This window comes from Lutra lutra, chromosome 11 (assembly GCF_902655055.1).
Source record: "Lutra lutra chromosome 11, mLutLut1.2, whole genome shotgun sequence".
In the NCBI taxonomy this organism is placed as follows: Eukaryota; Metazoa; Chordata; class Mammalia; order Carnivora; family Mustelidae; genus Lutra; species Lutra lutra.
Window position 1 is genome coordinate 16,450,377 of NC_062288.1, and position 24,846 is coordinate 16,475,222.

At 46.9% G+C, this 24,846-nt stretch overlaps 1 protein-coding gene across 1 annotated transcript; it reads right to left on the reverse strand.

The window, feature by feature from the left end:
* Nucleotides 1-8: 8 nt before the first annotated feature.
* Nucleotides 9-23,063, reverse strand: EPDR1 (ependymin related 1). Its single transcript, XM_047695651.1, has 3 exons — nt 22,497-23,063; nt 2,902-3,110; nt 9-1,568 (listed from the first exon to the last, which is right to left on the reverse strand). The coding sequence occupies exons 1-3, from the start codon at nt 22,793-22,795 to the stop codon at nt 1,372-1,374; spliced, it is 705 nt and encodes a 234-aa protein (XP_047551607.1). The 5' UTR covers nt 22,796-23,063; the 3' UTR covers nt 9-1,371.
* Nucleotides 23,064-24,846: the final 1,783 nt, after the last annotated feature.

A 24,846-nucleotide genomic window follows, 5' to 3' on the forward strand; every position in this document is an offset into this window, starting at 1 on the left:
CTTTGAAATGCAATCAAACGTGTTTATTGAAATAAACTGTGAGTCATACAGATTGTTTTCCACGCGATATAGATGTCATACATTTCTCCTAGTAACAGATTATAGCCAGATGAAACACAACAGTAGAAGAATCTAGAATAATAAATTTTATTACTAGGAGTCTCCCTAGAGACCAGCAAACCCAACCCTTGGATAGATGAGGCAACTAACGACCGGAGAGACTGGCGTTCTCACTCTACAAACGGTTAGGGCACTGAGTGTGTGCCAGGCACTTCCTTGGCGCTGGACATATACAAGTAAACAGAACGTGGTACCCGTACTCAGGTTGCTCAGGGCCAGGCTCGTGGGCAACAGCGTCCAGTAAGCAGGGAATTCGCACACATCCTAATACATATGATGAGAACAGCATGCTTAAGCTACAGAGTGCACCCAGCCTGGGCCTGGGAACCGCTCTCTGAAGGTCAAGTGTGAGCTGACCTGGGAAGGATGAGTAGAAGTCACATAGACAGCTTGCCAGACTGCCCCAGAAGGCTCGGGTGAGGGAAAGCATAGTGCAGTTAGTGCATCAAAGGCGATCAAGTACGGAGGAATTCCAGTCCTGGATTCTGAAGACAATAGTCTCCCGACTCCTAGTGCAGCGCTATTTTTAGAATACTGTCTTTCTAGGTTCCCCGACAAATATGTGATGATTCGGCACATACAGCAATAGTCTTGCATAGAGAAAAGGACCCATACACGGCTCACGCTTACCCAGGTAGAGACATTAAGATTTCCAAACCCTCTTATTTAAAATGTCTCTTTGAGGAATAATTATTTTGTATTGGAGCCTTTCATTTCCTCCCAAAATTTACATCAATCGGGACATACCATAAAGCTCTTAAGTCTGGAAGGGATTTTAAGGAACTACTTTGCAGTGGCAAAGGGGGTGGGAGGCTGGGCAGGGGGAGCCGTTGCCACCTGGTGCCAGCAATATTGGGGCCACTCTCTAGAGAAAACGGAAAACTTTATCATGAAAGGGACCAAACCGGTTCTGCATTTTATTATCACGTGGCACATGGCAGCAATCCAGTAATTCTTGGTCACACCAGTAATGAAACCCTCTTCCCTGCCAAGGCAGGTGTCTTTTCCGTTCTCTACCGCCCCTCGCCCACGTCTGCCCCCGTGCCCAGATCCACCTGCAAGCATGGAAAACACATCTCCCCCACTGGCTGCACCAGCGCTCTGTAAACATAGCTTGAGGAGTCAAAATCCTATGTACAGAGAACCCCAGACTGATGTTTCTCTTCCTACAATTATGGTATTTCTCTCCAGTGAAGGTTCTCGCTTCTCAAAAGCCTCCAATCCCTCTGGAGCTATTGGGCGCTCACAGGCCTACCAGGAGCAGTCCTCGCTCATCCTCTCGGCCCAGGCCGTCTGACAGGTGCTCGGTGGGATGAACACGGAGGGGTCTTTAATGCCCAGTTGTATGTCGAAAAACCGCGTGGACAATATCACACTGTAATTTTTGGTGAAGGTTTCCTGGACAGGATAACAATCTTTGGCGGTATAAATGCCGATCCAGGTTTCATCTGTCAGAGGAAGGGAAGTGGACTTTTTTTAACATAGAAGATAGGCAAAATGCCTGTATTTTTTCTCTTGTAGTAAAATACACATACAATTCACCCTTTTAACTATTTTTAAGGACAGTTCAGTGGCATTAAGTATGTTCACGCAAAACCATCGCCACCATCCATCTCTGGAACTTTGTCGTCTTCTCCAGTGGAAACTCGGTGCCCTCTAAGACTCACTCCCCCTCCCCCCAGCCCCTGGCAACCCCCATCACTTTCTGTCTCTACAAACGGGACTGCTCTAGGGACCTCAGAGAAGTGGAATTTCATAGTAGTTGTCCTTTAGTGGCTGGCTTATTTCACTTGGCATCATGTCCTAAAGTTTCGGCCAATATTGCCTGTGGCTGAATAATATTTCATTGTTTGTGTACACCACATTTGGGGCATTCATTTATCTCCCGATGGACACCTGGGTTGTTTCTACCATCTGGCTATAAAGATTGATGCTGCTAGAAACAAGGGTACACACTCATCCTTCTGAGTCCTTGCTTTCAACTCTTCTGGGTATATACCCAGAAGTAGAACCGTCAGGTCATGTGATAACTCTATGCTAGGGAACACCTGGGTGACTCAGTCGTTAAGCATCTGCTTTTGGCTCAGGTCATGATCCCAGGGTCCTGGGATCGAGCCCCGAATCAGGTTCTCTGCTCGGTGGGAAGCCTGCTTCTCCCTCTTTCTCTGCTTGTGTTCCCTCTCTCACTGTGTCTCTCTCTGTCAAATAAATAAATAAAATCTTTAAAAAAATAAACTCTATACTAAACTTGGGGAGAAGGGTACTCTTTGCACACTGTTTTGTACTATTTCCCACAAACACCATAAAGCCTGTGTTCTTGCAACCATTTTGGGGTAGGCGTAGGAGAGCACTGCGAAGAAGAGCTTCATGGCTATAAACAAAAGCAGACACTCAGAATAACGGGAGTAGATCTGGTCTCTGTGACTTTAGAAAGTGACATGAGGATTCTAAAGTAGACCTCAGACAGATGTCTTCCGTGTCACAGTTCTCAGGACCACTCAGTGTCAGGGCTGAGGACAAGCCTGTAACAGCCAAGGGGGCAGAAAGGCACAGGCAGTGCTAGAAGTCTGAGGTGTTTCAAATATGATGCTTAGAATCTGGACCTAAACAAGCAGCAGAGTACACAGATGGAGGCAGGGAATGACTTCAAAGCAGGTGTGGGGACATTAAACAATTTACATAAACTTACAAATTGCCCTAACTACCCTTCCTTAATGGACTTAAACTTTTCCCCATCGTGCTTCCTGAGATGCAGCACTTGGCTATTTCATGAAGGCTTACACGATCTAGCGGACTTTCTGTCGGACCACTCCTGGACAGTGATCTGCTCCTGGGGCCCCCCTATGGAGTACTGGTCCTCAAACGTGGCATTCTGAGGAATGTCTAGAGGGTCCCAGGGCTCCGTCAGGCTGATCTTGGAGCACTGCTTGGTGGCTTGTTCAATCTGAAACATCACTCCATCCTTATAGAGCAAAATATATTCAAATAATCTGAAAGACAGATACAGAGAGAACGGATCAGGACCCTGTGTTACAGTCATCATGCCTCTTATCAGCATTTGGTCCAAAGGCCCTTCAATACAAATTACTCTTAGAACAAGTAGAAAAAAACAGTTCTGCTTGCTAGGCAATCACTTCCTTATTTATGAGCACTCAACACATTGACAACCTAAATATGAAATCATTAAAATTCAGAGCTCGAAATTGAATATTGAATCACGGAGTACCTATTACCCGCCAGATCCTGTGTTTAGGCTTACAAACGCGGGGAACGTGGGGAAGCCCTGGGTTAATGGCTGAACTGTGACCTTTTAGCCACAGGGACCCAGGAGGATTTGATCCTTGGCTGGGCCGAGTTCTCCTTGGAGCACTAAGTCAGGAGTCCTTGGGGTGCACTGAAGGTAGCACACCCAGAAGCTGCTAAGGTCAGCCCACACCTATGCCCCATTGTCTCGACTCTCAGTCATGAGTCATGGGTTCTGGTAAGGCATAGCTGCGGGAAAATGAGGGCCTCTCCCATACCTGGAGGAGACTGGATGCAGACAGAAGTCGAGGGAACCCCAGAGTGACTGGTTTCCCACACAGTTTGCTCCAGGCCCCGCCTCTCCTGCCCACGTGTACAGCCCATGTGTGCGGCGAGTCAGACGGACTCCCAGGCTGGGCGGGGAGTCTGCAGATGCCCCCCCATCACCCTGCACACCACGTTGTCCCCAGTCCTGTGTGGATCGTAAGGCTAAGCCATCTTGGTGTCAGGGGAAGCCAACAAGTTGGGCTTCCCTGTGTTTGTCAATCCAAAACTCAGGCCACAGCTGCTGGTCCAGCAGAGTGAGGTTGTGGCTCTGACCTCACACAGTGAAATTCACAACCCTCGAGGGCGGAAGAGCTGAGGGTGGAGGAGGGCTTCCCCCAAAAAAATGATGTGAGACGGTCTCCACCCCACAGCGTCCATCTGCCTCCAGGGCAAACGTTCGCCATCCCAAGTCCGAGCTTAGAAAGTATTTTCCTCAGAAAAACTATTACAAGCTATCGTTGTCTACATGGTCAAAATAGTACCACTCTCAGGGTTACACTTCCGCTTTCTACGATCCAGTATGGAAATGTGAACATGACTTCATTTTATATATTTAGATACATTATCCATCCTGCTTCATCCCAGCAAACACTTGAAATGGTTTACGAGGGTCAAACCCACGCCTTCTAGAAGTGGGAGTGACTGCAGAAGAGGAAGTGTCCCTTGCTGCGACGCTCTCCCAGGAAAGTGGAGCCAACCTCCAGCCTCTTACAAAAACACGCACGCAGGGTTCCCACCGAACTGCGGCCCTTTGCAGGAGCTGGGTTGGACTGTCGCTCTTGCCTGGTGCCTGGTGAAGTCCCGTGCAGAACAGTCTAACATTCATGCACAGAGTACAGACATATTACTCGCAATGTTAGAGGGCTGTCCATTCATAAATATGGAACTCTGTACACAAATCCATTTCCATGAGCCATTCAGGGACAGTGGGCCCCCCAAAACACCGTGTGTCCTGGGGGGGGCTCTCTTTTTTTATTCTCACTATCAGCACCATCCTCTCATGCTTTCCCAAGCCCCAGGGGTCTGAGAGCAGCCTCTTTATGCAGCTGGACATGTCCCCTGTAAACTCAGAGGCTGGGGGAGGCTGTTTCCGACACACGAACTGAGCGAAAGTCAAGAAGGAAGCCGGGAGAAGCACTGGCAAGCTGGGATTCCAACAGCGGAGCACTTGCTGGACACATTTCTCCTCCAGAGGCCCAGTGTCTGGAGATCCCCCTGCAGAGTTATGAAGTTTCTTTTCTTGTAATAAACTCTCTTTTTTTCTGCCTGGAACTTTTTGTGTGACTCAGAAGGAGGGCTCATTTCTAATTGGAGGACTCCGCTGTTCCACCTAGAGCCCCGGAGGACAGCCGCCGGCACAGCTTTCCAAGGAGAGACAGCGCACGGCCCTGCGTGGATCCCAGGGCCACGGTCGCCCGGTCAGCCCCCAGCCGGGGAGGGGATGGAGCCGCAGGAGAGGGACACTGCCAGCTTCACTACTGTCCCGGGGCCAGCTCTGCCCATCCACAGAGGGAAAGTTTAATTTTAAAGTGAGAATGCTAGACTTGAAAGAACCTCACAAACTGTTACCATTTGTCCATTCTGGGTGGTCTGAACACAGGTGTTTGTTCCAGTGTACTCAGTACTTGGCTGTTTTCAAAATATTTAATTTTTTCGCAAGAGGCTATCATCTGATATTGAGGTTATGTTGACAGTGCCTTAGGTAAAACAAAAATATTCATTTAATGGGAAACCAAATACAACCATATAACTGGTTGTTTTTCGAAATCGCATATGGATATCAATGCTCGTGCCGCTCTGTACAGAGTTTTGGGACACAGAAGATTTTGATGATGCTGTTGTGACTTGGGTGTTGATGTGAGCATAATTCCTAGTTAAGAGGTAAGTTTCTCCATTGCCAAGAGGATACAGGGTGTGAAGCCCGATAGAGTCATTAGGTCAAAACACAGAGATCAGCCAGGGTTGAAATGAATCATCTGCCTGGGATGCTGTGCGGGTAATAACCCGTAGACCCGAAGGACTGGACTGACCGTCTTCAACCGAAACTCGATCCCGGGAAGCAAGATCAAAGCCTGGCTCCGAAGTGGAGGAAGCTGGGAGGATAGGAGTCACAAATCACACCCCTGGGGTGCAGGCAAGGTGAGGTGCTGGAAAGGGCCTGGAGGACAAGGCGGGCAGGTCAGGCCCGGGTCAACAAGAGCCGGCAAACTCCTCCTCACTGGCCAGACCCCAAGCAAAGCACAGATCCCGGGAGGGCCCTGCCAGGCCTCAGCTGCGAGCAAGGTCAGGCCGGCCAGGCCCGGCCAAAGGGTCAGCAGGCTGAGCTCTCCACACCAGCCTCAGTGCAGACGTGCCCAGTGCCCCCATTTTGCCTCGCTCCTCACAGGACCAAGGATTCCAGTTGCTTTGGACAAAATGTCCAGGCTGCACTGATCATCTCTGTTGTTCCTGAAAATCCACTGTCCTGAAAATTAGGCTCCATGATCCTCATGTTTTCTCAAACACTGAAAACCTGTAGAAGTTTTGTATCTTCTGGGCTTTGTACAGCTGATTCATGTTCAACAGAAAAAAAAAAAAATTCCAACAGTACAGAAATGGAAAATGAGTAAAAAATTGCCCAGAAACTCACACTTACAGAAGTAACAACTCTGTACACCTGTGTCTAAACATATATGGGTATTTTTATTTAAATTTCTTTAAATTGTGGCAAAACACACATAACATAAAATTTGCCATCTTAACCATGTTCAAGTGTGTAGTTCAATAGCGTTAAGTATATTTGTATTGTTGTACAAACAATCTCCAGAATTCTTTTCATTTTGCAAAACTGAAACTCTGCCCACTAAGCACCTCCCCATTTCTCCCTGCCCCAGCTCCTAGTAACCACCATTCTACTTTCTCTCCCTGTGAACTTGACTCTCTCGGTGCCTCTATATATAAGGGGAATCATGCAATAGTTGTCCTACTGGCTTATTTCACTCAGCATCATGTCCTCAAGGCTCATCCATGCCGCAGTGTATGTCAGAATGTCCTTCCTTTGAAAGGCTAATATTTCACTGAATGTATAGGCCACATTTTGCTTATCTCTTCATCTGTGTATAGACCCTGGGTTGTTGCCACCTTTTGGCTATTTTGAGTAATGCTGCTATGAACATACTGTGCAAATATCATATCGATTTTTCATTATGTGTACTAGACACGCTTTACAAAAATGAGTGAATTATGTTTTATAACCTATTGTTTTAAGTTCAACAATTTGTCCTTGATATCCTTCTAGGTAAAAAAACAGAGATTTATGGAATCAGTTTTCTTAATTTACTATGAAATATTTTTAAAATGCAGAAATTAAAGGACTAGCCCAAATATCACCTTTGTACCTACCACTTAAATACCATAATGTTGACATTTTGCTATATTTGCTTTATCTAGTTTCTAAATATTTGAAAAAAAAAATACTTTCTGCCTCCCCACAACACTACTACTATCATACTTAAGAAATGAAAATTCATTCCCAGGGTGTTTGGGTGGCTCAGTGGGTTAAGCCTCTGGTCATGATCTCAGGGTCCTGGGATTGAGCCCTGCATTGGGCTCTCTGCTCAGCAGGGAGCCTGCTTCCCCCCTCCTCTCTGCCTGCCTCTGTGCCTACTTATGATCTCTTTCTGTCAACTAAATAAATAAAAATCTTTATTTAAAAAAAAAAAAAAAAGAAGGACGCCTGGGTGGCTCAGCAGTTAAAGCCTCTGCCTTCGGCTCAGGTCATGATCTCAGGGTCCTGGGATCGAGCCCCTGCATTGAGCTCTCTGCTCAGCAGGGAGCCTGGTTTCTTCTCTCTCTCTCTCTCTCTCTCTCTCTCTCTCTCTCTCTCTCTGACTGCCTCTCTGCCTACTTGTGATTTCTCTCTGTCAAATAAATAAATAAAATCTTTAAAAAAAAGAAAATTCATTCCCTAATGCTACCACCTAATATCTGGTCCAGATTCAACTGTCCCCCAAATGTGAATTTTAAAGTTTCTTTTTTTCTTAAAAATCAGAATCTAGGGTGCCTGGATGGCTCAGCCAGTTAAGCATCTCCCTATTTCTCATATGTAAAGAGAAACTAGAATTTTGAAGCTCCAAGCATTATTATGAAGATGATTTGATACAGCAGATATAAAGTTGTTATACAAATATAAGGGACTGTAGCTTTGTAGACAAGCCTGCCAGTGGTTACGTTTACGATCACCAGTTAATGTCTGATGAGGAAACTACGCGTTTCACCTGCGCACAGAAGATACGATCGGTGATGTACCAAAGAAGGGCTGGTTCATCCAGCAGAATGAAAGGATGAAGGAGAGAATGGTCCTGGGTCCTATAGTGGACCCCTCTGGAGCAGACCCACAGGCATCTCTCCCTTTCTCTCTTGCCTGCCTCTCAACACACAGGTTGAGGAAGTATTCTCATTGACTCACTTCCTTCATTTCCCTTGGTAGTGGGGGTATAGCTGGTTCTGGCCTTGGAGATCTAAAAGGAAGTCTGTTGGAAGAGGAGATCTGCTGGAGATTTCTCCTCTTTCCAAAAAACGGACTCCCTGTCCCGCTCTCCGTCCTTCATTTCCTGTCTTTGAACACAAGGAAATAATGCTTGGAGTGGGGACGGCCACTTGGAGACCATGAGGCAACGAGTCAGCCTGCCGTCTTGCAACTGTGAGCCAACTTTCTCTGAGAATGGCAGAGGAGATGATGGCAGGAGCCTTGATGATATTGTTGAATCAGACCTAGGAACACACATCACCAGCATTCTGAGGCAAACTACAAACATCCTTATAGTTTTGGCCTCTGTTAGTCAGATTTTCTGACATGAGCAGCTGAAAGCGCCCTAAATAAGGAAAATCCACTGCTTTATAGCTCTGATCTAGCGGATGCTTTTAAACAACTCTCTGAGAGCCTTTCATTCCAGAATGAGCAGGGCCCAAGGACTTGGCTAAGCCCAGAACCCACAATATCAGAGCCTGGCCTGGGTGAAGATAAACCCAAACAGCTACTGCCTGTGTAGCCAGGAGGCAACTGTTTTTCTGTCTTGAACCAAAGCAGTCAAGGGGGGAAAAAAAGAAACAGTCTGAGGCAGGGGCTACCAACTGGCAAATTCCGCTGCCTGACTCATTATTAGCTTTCTTTCCTTTTTTTTTTTTTTTTTTGACAGACAGAGATCACAAGTAGGCAGAGAGTCAGGCAGAGAGAGAGGAGGAAGCAGGCTCCCTGCTGCGTAGAGAGCCCGATGTGGGTCTCGATCCCAGGACCCTGAGGTCATGACCCAAGCCAAAGGCATAGGCTTTAACCCACTGAGTCACCCAGGCACCCTCCTTCCCTCCTTTTTTAAACAGAGGAGAAACTATGAGGCTGAGAGCATAACTACATTGTACATAATGTGCCAGGATTGGACTCCAGGTCGGAACACCTCCCAGACTCGCTCTAACTCACCAACACCATGCTCCTTCCCCTCCTTCGACAAGGGGAAGGAGTGATTCTTCCCATCCACCTATAACTGGTTGGCCATCCAGGACATCTTAAATTGCAGAAAAGGGAGTGGACAAATATAATATTGTGATCACTAAAAGGACTCTGGCTTTTAGGGAAGAAATTGGACAAACTTTGGATTTGTTTCTGATGCGATATAACAGAGCAGCAATGCAAGCCAGCAATCTTACTCTTAGCAGGAAGAACTGAGCGGTAGCCGCTTGCCATTCTAGCCCACACCAAGATTGAGTTACACCCGACAGTAATTATGAGACTTAAAAGCAAAACACTATTTCAAAATTGTTGTGTCAGACAGAAACTCATTGTGCAGGCTGACACAACCACATATAACAAAAGGAAAATTAAGTTACTTGAGAACGCAGCCCTAGGAAAAGTAAAATCAAAGAATAATTACGTGTGCAATTTAAGGAGCTGTAAGGTGATGGGCTTCCACCACTTGGATTCTAGTTCAAAAGAGGAAAAGGCTGCTCAAGAAACTGAAGAGATTTCTTTTTTCCAAGAATGTTTCAGGATAAAAACTGGCAACGTGCAGACAGATACTCTTTCATCTGATGGAAGATAATAAAAAACGTCTAATGAGACAACAGTTCAAGCTGTTTTCTTCTCACCACCGAAAAGAAGAGCCTTATTAGTACCGGGATACCCATGTTGCCCTGGTATGCAGTGGTTTCTAGAACTACATATCACAGGGTGGTAAGGAGTCTGGGAAGGTGCGAGGTTAGTCAGGTCCGTCCAGCCAGTACCCCGCTTCTCAGGAGAAACATATCAGTTGCCACTGTGTGTAAATATAAACACAGATGCCCTTGCAGCTAACAGTTAATAAGTCTAAAATAGAAATCTTATTTTTTACTTTCACTGGGATTTGAGAAAACACGGAATTTAGGAAACAAAGAATAACGCATGACTACAAAGATAGCTCTCTAACGAAAAACATGATTATCAAAGTAGAAAATGCAGTGGAGGAAGCACAGAATGCTCTTGATATGGAAAACAAACAAAAAACAAATAAGAAACAGAAGCAGCGGATTAAAAGTTATGATTCCAGAACTCTAGGTAACTCTAGGGATGCCTGGGTGGCTCAGTTGATTAAGCGTCTGCCTTCAGCCCAGATCATGATCCCAGCATCCTGGGATTGAGCCCCGCATCAGGCTCCCTGCTCAGCCAGGAGTCTGCTGGTCTTCCTCTGGCTCTGCACCACACCCCCCCACCCCACTTGTGCTCGTACGTGCACACTCTTTCTCTCTCTAATAAATAAGTGAATAAAATCTTTATCAAAATCTCTGGAGCTGTACCACCACAGCCATACCCTCTCTGAAGAAAATTAATTGAATACATTTTCTAGCTGACTGAAACATGAATCAAAATCAAATAATGCCCAAGGTGAAGGCATTACGAGTGGGGTCTCTGGGGTGATTAAGTCCTGAGGATGGAGCCTTTGTGAACAGGATTAGTGTCCTTATTCAAGAGGCCCTGGAGAGCTAGCTGGCCTCTCCATGTGAAGATACAATGAGAAGTCTATGACCAGAAGAGAGCCCTTCCCAACCAGGCGGGCACCCTGCTCTCAGACTTCCAACTTCCAGAACTGTGAGCAATGAACTGTTGCTTACCAGCTACCTAGTCTCTGGTATTTGTTCCAACAGACTAAACAGACTCAGGGGAGCTTGGAGGAGTTACTTGGTGCCTCTTCTAGGGCAGACTGATGGCTCTCACTCATTGGCACAATTCACACTCTGGAACTTTCCCAGTCTGTCTAACTTTAGCCACAACTAAAGGCTCCTTCCATGAAGGAGCATCACAGCCTTTTTGTCCAAAGGCAGCTGCCTTCTGTTTAGGGGCCATCTGTCCAAGAGCTTCTCTTAGGACCCTTTGGAGGGTCTGAGGGCCACTGAGGCACCCTGCTGGGGGTCTGATTCTTCACACGGCCTCTCTGTTCAAAGAGGCACTGCTTCTGAAGGAAACATTAGTAGTCGGGAAACTTCCAGTGCCATACTGGGGGAAATTTTCTAAAACTGGGACTGAGGAGCAAGGGAAACACTGAAGATAGTGTTTGATGAGGGAAGAGCAGGGGAGTAGCTTGTGGATGAAAGGAACCTGGGGGATCCATTTCTGGAGGTCATGGTATGCCTTCTTAGGGGGTCGCCACTATAAGCCTGCCTAAAAGCTTTTCAAAATATGGGTAGGCAGAGCCATATCATATCAGAAACCATTCTTGGCAAAGAAGATATATAATGTAGAATATAAATACTTAATAAACCATAAAACATTCCATAAATTCACAGACTGATTGTTAAAAATGTAATCATGAGGAAAAAGAAAACTGGAATAAAAAAAAGGATATTAGTAGATAAGGTCTGAAGTTGTTTCAGAGTTCAGAGAATATCATGTACAAACTTATTATGATGATAAATATAATCCTGATGAAATGGAAGATCTTCTAGGAAAATATAAATAACCCAACTAACGCAGAATGAAGCAGAAAGTTAAGTGGATCATCAATAGCCAGAGGAAAATATCCTTACAGTGGCCTAGTGAGATCTTAGATCTTTGATCCTTAAAAGAAATCAAAGAGTTTCTTCTTCAAAAGGAGTTAGGTCCTAATGGTTTCAAGAATTAATTTCTTCCAACCTCAAGTCTGGAGAGGATAGAGACATACTGAAGACTTGCCAATTCTTTTATAATTTTACAAATCTTTTCTACATTAAAATATGGAAAGCAGAAAAATAAAAAGTAAAGAACAAGCTAAATTGTGGCTATGGATTAAAAACAAATCTTCAATAAAATGTTATTGAGTCAAATCAAGCAGACTTGTAAAAGACTACTTAAAAACCAACCTGATTAGAAGAAATTCTTTACAAAATAGGTCAGAAAAATATTTACTGAACTTGATGGAGTATCTTTTTTAAACCAATGGCCCATAGGGGACTTACCTGGGGAGGATTAGAGACAGTCACAAGAGAGAGAGAATCACAAGGGGGTGTGACTTCACCACAGGCACGCCATTTTGCCCTACCATTTCTTCTTTATCATATTAGAAATGACCAAAAATCATTAGACTCCATATAGGCGTGAGTGTGGGAAACACAAACAATCACATTCTGCCAGCTGAAATGTCTGCCTTTGGAGCAACCTTCCCGAAGGGCAAAGTTGTCACAACCTAAAAATGTGCAAATCCCTCTTTTATCATTTTCTTATATAGCAATGTATCCAAAATACGTTAAAAAGTGGTATGCATCTAATTGCACACAAATACAAGGCTATGAGTGTAGTAGTCTATACTAGTGGGAAATAGACAGGAAATGAATACGACTATCCCATAATAAGGAACTGCTTAAAGAAGCTATGTTCTACCCATTAGCTAGAACACCACACAGTCATGAGAAATGGTTCTGTTAATGGTGGCATGGTACTTAGTGGCATGAGAAATGTGCACAATATTTAGTTAAATTAAAAAAATGCAGAGCATGTTTCCATTTTAATTTTAAAATCACAGGAAATACACAGGAATAGGGAAAGAAATCCATAGGTACATAGGTACATATATCAGAGTTCTTAGTCCCATATAGCAGGACAATGAGACAATTTTACTCTCTTTATGTTGCTCTTCTGTGTTATGTAGATTTTCCACCACAAACATCTACAATGCTAGTAGTCCAAAAGCCATGAAAATGGTATTTATTCACTCAGCACATATTTATTGAGTCTTATGATGTACCAAGCCCTTCGAGGTGCTGGGGTTTGGGTGATAAATCAAACCGGTAATATTCTCTCCCTCATGGAGGCGAGACAGACAATAAATACCAGACACACTCACTGACCAGACGATGTTACCCAGGGATCGTGTCCGGAGGAAAAGAGAACAAGATGTGGTGGGGAGTGGCTGGTAGGGAGGGTCACAGAAGGCCCCTCTGAGGGGATGGTGAGCTGAGACCTGAATAAGGAGAAGCCCGGAGTTGGAAGATAATAGCAGTGGACTAGTCAGTATGGATAAGCTTGCACGGTATATTGTTAAGTGAACAAAAGCCCATTGTGAAACAGTGTGTGCTTCAGTATTCATGCTGTGTGTCTCAAAATTACCTAGGACAGGGGCGTCTGCAGTGGAGCAGAGGCTGAGCATCCGACTCTTGGTTTCAGCTCAGGTCATGATCTCAGGGTCATGGGATCGAACCCTGTGTCAGGCTCCATGCTCAGCGGAGAGTCTCCCTGCCCCTCTGCTCCTCCCCACCTCACTGTATCTCTCTCAGAGGAATAAAAAAATCTTTTTAAAAAATCACCTAGGATATTCAGAAGACATTACGAGTAGCCATAATGGTGGAGCAGTGACAGATAATTTTTATTTTCTTTCTCTGTGCATACCTGCCGTTGGGTATCCTTCTACAATGAGTAGAGGTCACCATTATTACTCATTTCCTCTTCAACTATTCAAAAAAAATCTATTTCTGTGGTGTTCTAGATAACAGCAACAACCAGATAAAAATTCCTCATGGTGGAATCTTGCTTCAGGCAAGGCGAGGCAGAGGAGATGAGGGACGCCTGGGTGGCTCAGTCCATTGGGTGTCTGCCATCAGCTCAGGTCATGATCCCAGGGTCCTGGGATTGAGTCCCACATGGGGCTCTCTGCTCAGCAAGGAGCCTGCTTCTCCCTCTGCCTGTTCTGCCTGCAGCTCTCTGTGCTCCTGCTCTCACTGACAAATAAATAAATAAATAATCTTTAAAAAAAAAAAGGCACTAAATGGTATGTCCGATTGTGGTCGGTGTCTTAAAGACGTTAAGCGGTGTGGTGTGGTATATAAGAATGCTGGCTGGAGAGACAGTCTAATTTGGGAGGGGGCCATGCAGCTTTTTAGGGAGAAGGCTTTCTATGCACAGGAAACAACAACCCAAATGCCAACAGGGGGAAGCTTGCTGAGCTGGGGACCGGAGGGGGCTGGCGATGAGGGGCTGTTGCATGCTCAGGGACAAGATATGGGGACGAGATGGCAGCAGAACCATCAGGGTGGCTGGGCCCTGGTAAGAAGAGTCACTCGACAGACAGAAAGGCATTAGAGGGTTTTGAGCAGATGAGTGACATGATATATTTCTAGCGGAATCCTTCAAGCTGCTATGTTGAGAACAGACCAAAGGGGTAGAGAGGGAAGGAGGAGGACCCGTTAGGAGGTTAGCACAAGAAGCCCAAGCAAGAACCATGAGGGTTTGGGTCTTCACGATGACAGTGAACATGGGGTCAGATGCTGGGCCTATATCAGAACGAGAGTCGACAGGATTTGCTTATAGACTACCTGTGGGAAGTGGGAGAAGAACTCAAGGATGACTCTAAGGGCTGATCCTGAGCAACTGGAATTGCTATTAGCTGAACCTCAGAAACCTGCAAGAAGAACGATGTTTGTTGGTTTGTGCGTTTGCAGGGCAGGCATTAGTTTTGGGTAAAGCCGTGCTGGGCTGAGGGCACCAATTGAGGGTTGTAAGAGAACAGTAAAGGCATGGCCAGCCCGAGCCCTGGGACATCCTACCACTGATGGTCGCAAGAAGAGTGGTAAGAGCAAAGGGGACTGAGAAGCAAAGGGAGTCGGATGGAAGGAGGGACAGCAGAAGAAGGTGGTCTGTGAAGATACCAAAATGGAGGAAGTGAGCCCAGGAAAATGAGGAGTGATAAAGGATCCTTCGGTTACGATGGGAAGCATATCGTTCTTGAGCAGACAGGCCCTGCGGAGTTGTGATACTCAAGGATCGACTGGAGAGGGTTTGAGAGAGCGTGGGCTTCGGAGACTGGACTTCACGTGAGATTTGCTCTAAGTCGATGGGAAGAATGGGGTTTCAGCTGGTGGGATCAAGAGAGGAATTTTTTCTTTAAAGATGTGTAAAATAAAAGAAATTATGAAGGGGAAAATAGAAGACTTTTACTGGAATTGGGGAAATATAACACTATCACATTTATTCCAGGAAAAACAAACCACTAATTGGTGGAATATTTTCAGATCTTTGGGCACTCTGCCCCTGACCGCCATCTTCGAGGGCAGAATCGGGGAGAAACAGCTCAAGGTTGACAGAGAGAAGTAAAGATGTTTTCAGAGCAGTTTGGCGACCACCTCTGGCTTCTAGTTATAAGTTAGTCTTACACCCCACCAGTCCTATTACTCTGTGGGGCTTGTCTTCCTTGGCACTAAGCCTCCCCACCGCCTGCTTCTCCTCGGCATCCCAGCATCAACCCTGTGAAATCCAGGGTCAACAGACCCACCAAATTAAGACTCAAAGCAAACTTTATGGGCTTCCAAGAAAATCTCTTTCTTGAAGAAAAACTCAATTTTGCAAATCAGCATGATTCACTTTCGGGGATCAAAAGGCCACCAGCAGTCAGACTTCCTGAGCTAATAATAAAAGAAAATGCTGGCTCTAGCCATCAGAGATCAAGGGGAGGGAGTAAAGGCAAAAAGGAGACATTCTCCTAAAATTCTGAAAGTTGTGATTTCTTAAAATGTAAGCCCAGTCCACGCAAAACAGGGTTGTGATTAAATAAATTTGTGGCGGGGTGCCTGGGTGGCTCAGTGGGTTAAGCATCTGCTTTTGGCTCAGGTCATGAACTCGGGGTCCTGGGATGAGCCCCACATCATGCTCCCTGCTCAGCAGGGAGTCTGCTTCTCCCTCTCCTTCTGCCCCTTCCCCTTGCCTGTGATCTCTTGTGTATGCACACTCTCTCAAATAAATAAATAAAATCTTATAAATAAATAAATAATTTGTTGAGCAGTTCATACTAATTTACCTCCCCCAGCCACATAGATGGATTCTGAGGATTTACAACGATATAACCCTGAGAAATCCAAAAGAAGAAAAACATACAAAAAAACATAACCTGATCTGCCCTTTCCTCTCACTCAACAGTGTAATCTAAAATCACTAGATAGGGCCACGCAAGGTAGGCATCTGCATGGTCTATTAGCCCAGGGCACGGAGCCCAAGTGGGGAGAGGGGACCACCCATGTAGGGAGGGCACATCACAGTGATGCAGAGCTGGTTATCTATGGCAACCAATAATGGAGCCAGTTTTCTCTGAGAAGAGACCTCCTAAAATGAACCCTGTGCAGGTGGAATGGAATTGGAGTTTCTGGTGTAAATATGTATATGGATCAGAATTAGAAGCTTAGCAATGTATGCAAACGTAAATTTGTGTGTATGCATATGAGTAAGTAACTCTGTGTGTGTGTGTGTTCAAACCTATGTCATACCCTTGTTTTGTCCACTGAGAGGATCTGGGAGTCACACCACTAGTAGCCATGAGCACAACTAGAGCAGAGATCTTGGCTTCCAAATATTAGTCTCCAGTAAAAGTAACCAGAGCTCCAGGTTCAGAAATGGTTCATTCTGAGACTCTAGCAGAGAGAGTATAGATGATTTTGGAACATCTTACTGCGGCAAAAAGCATTGAAGTGCTCAGAGAATAAGAGATACATGTTTAAAGAACATAAGAGCCAACTTTAAGATGTCCCCACTGGCCAGATCTGGGACAGTGTGAACATCAAAACAAATAGAACAAATGCAATACAGTGAGAATCCTTGAGTCCTTGCTGATATAAATAAATGAATAAACTGAGTGTCATGAAAACTGGGATGTGTACATGGTTTTAAAAGATCTCTCTACCAGGGAGCCTGGGTGGCTCAGTCAGTTAAATGTTCACCTTCAGCTCAGGTCATGAACTTGGGGTCCTGGGATCGAGTCCTGTATCAGGCTCCCTGCTCAGTGAGGAGTCTGCTTCTCCCTCTCCCTCTGCTGCTCCCTGTGCTTGTGATTTCTCTCACTCTCTCTATTGCTGTCCAATAAAGAAAAATAAAATCTTCTAAAAATAATAAAAAATAAAATATCTCCCTACAGGGGAGCCACCTGGGTAGCTCAGTCAGTTGAGCACCTGACTCTTGATTTCAGCTCAGGTCATGATCTCAGGGTCCTGGGGTTGAGCCCCAAGTCAGGCGACCCACTAGGCATGGAGCCTGCTTAAGATTCTCTCCCTCCCTCTCTAAGGGAAAAAAAAAAAAAAACCAAAACACCTCCCTACAAAATACGCATTCATTACAGAGTTAAAAAGTGTCACTTCACACCAAAAAAACCTTGCAGCCGTCAGTTAGTTACCCAGGTGATGACGGTGGACATCGCAATGTAGCAGGAACAGAGTACTACCTCTGTGGTATTCCTACCACAGGTGAATAACCAGAATCTCATCGTAAGGAGACGTTAAACAAACCCAGATCAAGGCACATTCTACCAAATCACTGGTTTGTAATCATCCAAAGTATCCAAATGCAAGGAAGACGGAGGAACCGTTTCAGCCAGAAAAACACGGAAAAGTCAGGACACCTAAACGCAGTGCTTGAATGTAAACTGGGTCCTTTCGCTATAGAGAACATAAATGAACAACTGGCAGAACTTGAAAGATACCCGAGTTTCAGATGGTAGAAATGAATCCATGTTGTTAATTTCCGGGTTTTTGTGGCCCTGTTGCTCTCGTGCCAGGGAATAGCCCTCTTTGCAAGAAATGCACGCCCACATCTCTGGGGACGGCGGGGATATCAAGTTGGCAACTCTCCCTCCAATGATTCGGAGGGGGGCGATGGGATGGGCGACGGCTGGGTCCTGACTTTCTGTAAGAGTCCGATAGCTTCACAGCAAAATAAAACTCTACATTTGGAGGGGAAAACACCCTTATCCTGCTCTTCAAACACAATGATGGTTGAAGTTGCCTAGTGTGATAACAGCCGTTGGAATTAATCTTCCACAGCAGATAGGTGCAGGAACTAGGTAAGCAATGCTATCCATGCCCTGGAATATTCCCCCACTGCCCCACCCCCCCACAGACCAGAGCCTTCTGAGTCTGCAGCCAGAGAGCTTAAAGGTGGCCCCTCGTTTCTCTGCCCAGGAGCAGAAGTTTAGATGAAAAGGAGAAGGCAGAAAAAGCATTTTGATTTTATCTACACAAAGGCACATGCTGAGAAAAAAAACGTAGAATCCATGTTAAGTTCATTACCTCATGGTAGAAATGGGAGAAACAATGAACACATCCGTGGTATCATTTCATCTTTAAGGAAGAAGGCTTAAAGGCTATTTAGTATAAACAGGGTAGATCATTAAAATTAAATCCAAAGATAAAAACCGGATAGGCTGAGAAGTTAGAATCTTGCTGTGGTGAAGCCGGGACTAGAAGCCATGTGTGACGTCTGATGACTCACTCACTGCATGTCTGTGCTCTCGCCATTACACTCGGTGGCTTTCTCCAAAAATGCAGAATAGAAATGATATTCTGTTCTCCAAGAAATAGAATGCCCACAGAAAACTGAGACAGACATGATCTGGTCAGAATTTGAACTGAGAAACCACCTGTCATGCCATTTAAAGCCCATTTTTTCTTTTCACCTTTTACCCCCCCAAATCCCCGAACATGTAGGACTGGGAATTGATCAGTCTTCTAAGATATTATCCCTAATGTCCCCATGCACCTTCTCTATGTCAGTAGCACCATTAATTCCAACCCCCAAGCCACCATTTTGTAAGTGGGAGCAAGAAATTACTGGTGGCCTCTCAAAATTCATTCAGTATTGTTTCTCCCACAAAGTTCAACATGTTCGCAAGAATATGAAAATATTTTTTTTGCTTTTCCTCAGTCTTCCAAATGTAATACTTGTGAGTTTACTCAAGGAGTCAGGAAAGATAGTTGGAACCAGAAAACAAAATAGTATCAATTACTAATATTCCCCATTCTCTGCTAAGGCTGTCTTATCTGAAGCTTGTAAAATTGTTTAATCTTTTCCATCATCTCAGGGAAAAGAGAGCCTGGAAAGTCCTAGTCATTCCACAGTAACTATCAGTGGGATTTTCCATAACAATCTGGATGCAAAATAAAAATCGTAAGAAGTTGATCCAATTCTAAAACTTACTTCTCAACTTACTAATAAATATGAAGAGACAACCCATCCATATTTTCTTCAAATAACATCTGGTTTTTTGGCCAGACTGCTGATACCTGAAAATGTTTCCACGTTAGTTCCAGCAAATCTACATTTAAAGAGCTTAAAAATGCATTTATGCACTAAACATTCTTTTCTACCTCTGAGTGAGGGCCAGAGATGGGACTGTGAGACAGCATCTTGCCAAGAAACTGAGAAGAAGGGGAATAAAACTGCCTTCTAGAATCTGAACTGTGAAATCAACACTTGATAGGTCAGGACAAAGAAATGAGAAATCACCAACCACATGGGGACAAAAAAGTTCTAGGCCAGCAAGACTTGGCTGTGACCCCACCAAAGACATAATGCACATATATAAAGACTATACGAATTGATTGCAGAGTCATAGATGAAGAAGGGTTGCTAAGACAGCTTGAACCTACTCACCAAGCCTTGGTGCAGAGTGGAGGGAGTCTGGACCCACAGGGTTGGGGTAACAGAACCAGCAACAAGGCATCTTTCTGGTGAAAAATGAGCGCATCACTGAATCTCACCCCATTCCCCCGGGCTAGCCTGTCTTACTCATGATGGAAAGCTCAACTTTGAGCATACTGCCTGGCCTCGAGCAAGCAATCATTGGATTCAGTGACTTTGCTCCAACTCTTTGCTCACCACCTCCTGATTATAATTTGGCTGCCCGCATAGTTTAGCCGACAGGGAAAGGATGATCTGGTCTTGTGGATCTGAAAATCCTGGCTGCCATGCCAGCCCCAGGACTCGCTGAAATACACACTTTAGCTGTTAAGCCTGCTTCCTCCGAGTCAGCTCCCAAAGGCAGGGCCCCGAGTGCCCTGCCCAGTCTAGTTTCTGAGCCCACAGACTGGCTGGCAGCAAGTCTCTGGGCCACAGTAAGTTCACCAGGATGGTGAGGACGGTGGTGGCCATGGGGACAACTGCAGCCATTCGCTGAGCACATTCGAGGCATCAGACCCTGCACTATGTGCTTTACATACTTGAACTCACTGAATCCCCACTGCCATCCAACCCATCACACACTATTAGCATTTTCATGTTGTAAATGAGGAAACTAAAGCTTCAGCAATTTATCCTAAGACCCACACTAAGATTCTGCACTCAGACTCGGATTTGTCCGTCTCTAACACTTTACCTCTTACACTGTGAGAATAGGACCTCTGGGGGATGGACCCTTGCACTTCTCCTGGCCATACTCCTCCGCTTCAGCCGTGGGCTCAGAGCCATTGCAGTCCATGGCCGGTCATCAATCCACCCCGGCACCAGCCTTCACACCAGTGCACAGAAAGATTAGCAGTTTACCCACAATCAGAAGTGCAAAAAACCAACTCTATCTCAGTGAACTGCGTCACTAAACATTCCATGCCACCAGAAGCCAAAAATGGGGGCCTCTCCTTGACCCTTCCCTCCCCTCACCTCCACCATCAATGTGTTCGATTTATGCACTAACCGAGTCCGCTTCTCACCATGACCATGGTCACTACCCATCCTTCTCCTGGACCTCCACACGTCTCCCAGGTCATGTCTCTTGGTCTTTTATTCACAACCATACTGTAATCCATTCATAACCTTTCACTGTTTGAAAATCCTTCAGTGGAGCCCAACCTCTCCATGTCCTCTATGCTTCAGTCCTAACAGCAACTGGTCTGCAGGTCTTGGAATACACCCAGCCCTGTGTGCTCCAGGATGTCCTGTGATGGATCCGAATCCCCCCTGAGCAGCCTTCCCTCCTCCAGTCACTGGAGCAAGGCTTGGGGACTAGCTCCTGCTTCAGTGCCTCCAGGAAGCCTGGGTTAGCTGCCTGTGTGAAATGTTCTTGTCACACTCAGCATACCCTTCATCTCGCTGGGTGGGAATTTTCCTTCATGTGACTCCACCCTCAGACTGTGACCTCCCTGCGGCCCAAGACCCGCTCTGTTTACACAAAGTGCTTGCCGTGAAAAAAATGCATGATGAATGCGTGAGAGCATGGTTAACTGCACAGGTGTCAGAAGCCACCCAGCTTCAAGTCCCAGCTGTGTGGTCTGGGAAAAAAAAATGTTGAATATCCCCGGACTTCAGATTCTCTGTGAAACAGAGATCATAAAACCTCCACTGTCATGCTGTTGTGAAATTTTCATGTAATATGTGGAAATTAGTCAGCTCTATGCCCAGTATATAGTAAGTGCTCAAACACTGGTTGTTGTTTACTGTTCTTACTCTGTCCTTTGAGGCAGAACCATAATGCTCTTTAGAGGCCTTAGAGAGCCTCCCAGGCAGCCATGATGACTTGGCTGCTCCAGCCCTCCTCCGCACACACATTTTACTCTTGGAAATGCATTAGCTTCCATTCTCAAATACACTGCTTTGAAAGGTTCTGTCCCTTCAGTACTTTCTTCAAGATGCCTAACACTCCAACAAACGCTTTTAGGTGAAATGACATCAAAATTTGCCCCTGGTCTTACTGCTCACCGGACCCTTAAACCATGGACATCACAGGGCACGTCCCAATCACACAAATGTCACCCAGAGAGGGAGGCATAACCCCCAGAGGAGCACACGTAGGAATGTCCACAGGAAAGCAGTGCAGCTGACAGGTGGTGATCCCGAAATAAAAACCAGGTCTCAGAAAGAGGTCATCCTTTCTCGTAGCAGATGTGGAAAGGTGAATTGTGAGACAAGTGGTTTAAGAAAATGGCATAGTTGTGTAGCTATTAAAAATAGGTTGGGGGCCAACCAATAAGATGGCGATTAAGAACGCATAAGAGATGGGGTATATAAACAAAGATGATGTTTTTTGATCACAATATGTCACACTTGCTTTAAAAACTTTAAGGAAGTAGACCAAAATGTCAATAGTTGTAACAGGGTGATGAGTTTGTGGGCGATATTTTCCTTGATTCCCCACACCTTTCGCAGTGTTGTCCTATTTAAAAATGCAACAAGAATTCTTAAAATATATACATTCTGCGTGCCTCCGCGCAGATGGTTCCTGGAAGAGATGAGATGGTGTAGATGAGATGCCCATGGATGAAGGGGGCTCCCAGCGCCGAGGGCCTGACTCAGCAGCGTGCGGACTGGACCCTGGCGAACCTGGGCCCGGGGGTCTCCGGGATGCGGTCCCGCCCCTGCCGAGTTCCTTCTTCACCGGCCATCACCCCGCTGAGGATCTCAGCGTGCAGGGGGCCCAGCCCTCCACCCAGCCCCCGACCGGGCTGCCCCCGGCCACCCTCCCCGCGACGTTTCTCTTCGGTAACGGGGAGGCGCCGCCAGCAGTTGGATTGCGGGCGGCCCCACGTCGCCCCCGCGACCTCGCCCCGCCAAGCCGGCCGGGCCGCCCACCCCGCGGCCCGCGTACCTCTTGCAGGGGATCAGCGCCTTTCGCTCGTCCAGCACCCGCACGCGCTGGTTGAGCCCGTCGTAGGAGAGCAGGGCGCGGCTGTTGCGCCCGCTGCTCTGCCGGTACAGAACCTGGCGGCCCTCCCACTGCTGCGGCGCCTGGCATGGGCGCGGAGTCCCCGGGGCGCCCCCGACCCCCGCCCCCGGCGCCGCCGCCCCCAGGCCGCAGAGGCCGCCCAGCGCCCAGAAGCAGAGGCCGCCCAGCAGCCAGGCGCCCAGGGCCTCCCGGGCCACGCCGAGCCGAGCGCGCCCTGACATCGCCGACCGCCGCGATCGCTGCCCCGCCGAGAGCCCGCGCCGACCGCAGGGGGCGCTGAACCGCGCGGGCGCCGCGCAGCCTTCCGCGGGGTGCGGGAGTACGGTCTCGGCGAGCCCGCTGCCTCCCGCCGCCGCCTCCACGGCGGTCGGGACGAGGGCGCGCGAGGTGCGGGAGCCGGGACCGGGGCCTGGGAAGGCTCGGGTGAATCGCGGGAGCTATTTCTGCCTGGGCCGCTGCCCGCTGCGGCTTCTGTTTTCACTTGCTCTCTGCTGCCAACAGGAAATGCAGTGGCAGCGGTGCCACTAGCATCCTGAAGGGCATCCGCGTTTTAAAGGGGGGAGGGGGGAGCTGGACGGTGAGAAGGAGTATGTTTCTCCACTAAGTGAAGCGTGCAGCAGGCGACCAAATGCTAGGAGACCAATTCAAGTTCAAGGTCGGCAAGGCCATGCTCCTGCACTTGCTGTGCCCCCACAGCTTGCCCGTTTGTCAAAACAAATTCCTCCAAATTAGAAATTGAAAGAGGGTCCCTTCCTGAAGAAATGATATCAATCATTCATCATGACCATTTTCAAGCCCCCAGTCCTAGTATAGAGCCAGGGGACTAGAGGACAAGCCCTTGCCCTTGGGCATAGGACTCAGGGACACACTTAAAGCGACACACTTGAGGCCACACTTGAAGCGACAGTGTTACCCTCACCCATCACCTGACAACACCGCAACCCTAGAGGTAGGTAAATTAATTGGGTTTATGGTTTATGTTTTGTAATATTAGGATGTACCATATAGAATCAAGAAAAAAGAAGCTACTTAAAAACAAGAAGGACTCCTGCTTTCCAAACGTATAGCACCTTTTCAGTTGATGTGTGTTTCATGAATGAAGAAGCGGGCCAGATGAAAGGGGGAGAGAACATGCCTGGGTGAAGGACATGGGGACAAGGGAAAGTGGGTGTAGCACTTTTAAGGAGAGTCATCTGGAGCCAGATGACTCAGGGCCTTGAAAGCCAGGGAGGGGCACCATCAGGCTTAAGCCTTACGACGATCTGTCAGGTGTGAGTGTGGAGAATGGACAGGGAGAAGGAGGAGGGAGATGCTGTTATTATCCAGATGAGGGACAGTGACATCTGCACTGAGACGGTGGCAGCAGGAGAGGGTGGAGCAGAGATGGGGACTGTACCGATGGAGGAAGAGCTTTTGGGTTTGGGCCAGTGGGAGCTCAGTCCTGAATGAGGAAAGAAGACAAAGCAGTTTAGGACTGGTTGACTCGGAGATGCCTGTGGGATACACAGATGGAAACACCCCAGGGAGAGTTGGATAAGCACTTCCAGAAAGCAGCAGGGCTAGAGGGCTGGTTTGGGAAGCCATCGGCATCTAGGTGGTAACTGAAGCCATAGGGGAGAACAGCAGGGGAGACCCTTGGCAATATCTGGAGACATTTTTGATTGTCATAATGGGTGGGGATTAAGCCACCACCGGCATCTAGTAGGAGGAGGTCAGAGATGCTACTAAACTTCCCATAATGCACAGGAGCCAATAAAGAATTATCTAGCCCCAGGGCCGGGAGCTCGGAGGTTGAGAAACCTGGCAGGGCGAATCAATGTCAAGTACAGGGTAACAGATTGAGTGGTAAGGCAGGGCCTGAAGACAGAGGCCAGTTGATAGAACCTGCTGATGATTCCTTCACTGCTGCCGCATCCCAAGTAGAACCACTAAAGACTGGCTCCCAGGGGCCCTCTCGGAGGGGGCCAAAGAGCTTCACAGAGAGCCTCTTACATTCTCCTCACCCCTACTTAAAGGACATGCCCTGGGGAACATCAGGGCAATGCCCACAGCGTTGTGACTTGGTACTTGCTGGGACAGATGCAGCAGGTTCCAGCTGGCTGCACCAGGGACAGCCCTCTCCAAGTTTGCCTCTTCAAACAACTCACAGAGAAAAGGAGCCGGGGTTCCGCTGTTTCTCAAAACTGTATTTTCTTCCCCTGTAGGAATTGGGGCTGCAAATATTTTTCACTCAGCCAGGGGGTTTAGACTCATTGGGTTTGACTGCTGGAAA

Bases quoted from the DNA above. Each gene is read 5' to 3' on its own strand.
- EPDR1 (XM_047695651.1), bottom strand. From the start codon at position 22,795: ATGTCAGGGCGCGCTCGGCTCGGCGTGGCCCGGGAGGCCCTGGGCGCC. The intron at 3,111-22,496 runs GTACGCGGGCCG...TCTGTCTTTCAG, and splicing joins GCGCTGATCCCCTGCAAGAG to ATTATTTGAATATATTTTGC. The intron at 1,569-2,901 runs GTAAGCCTTCAT...TTCCTCTGACAG, and splicing joins CAGAAAGTCCGCTAGATCGT to ATGAAACCTGGATCGGCATT.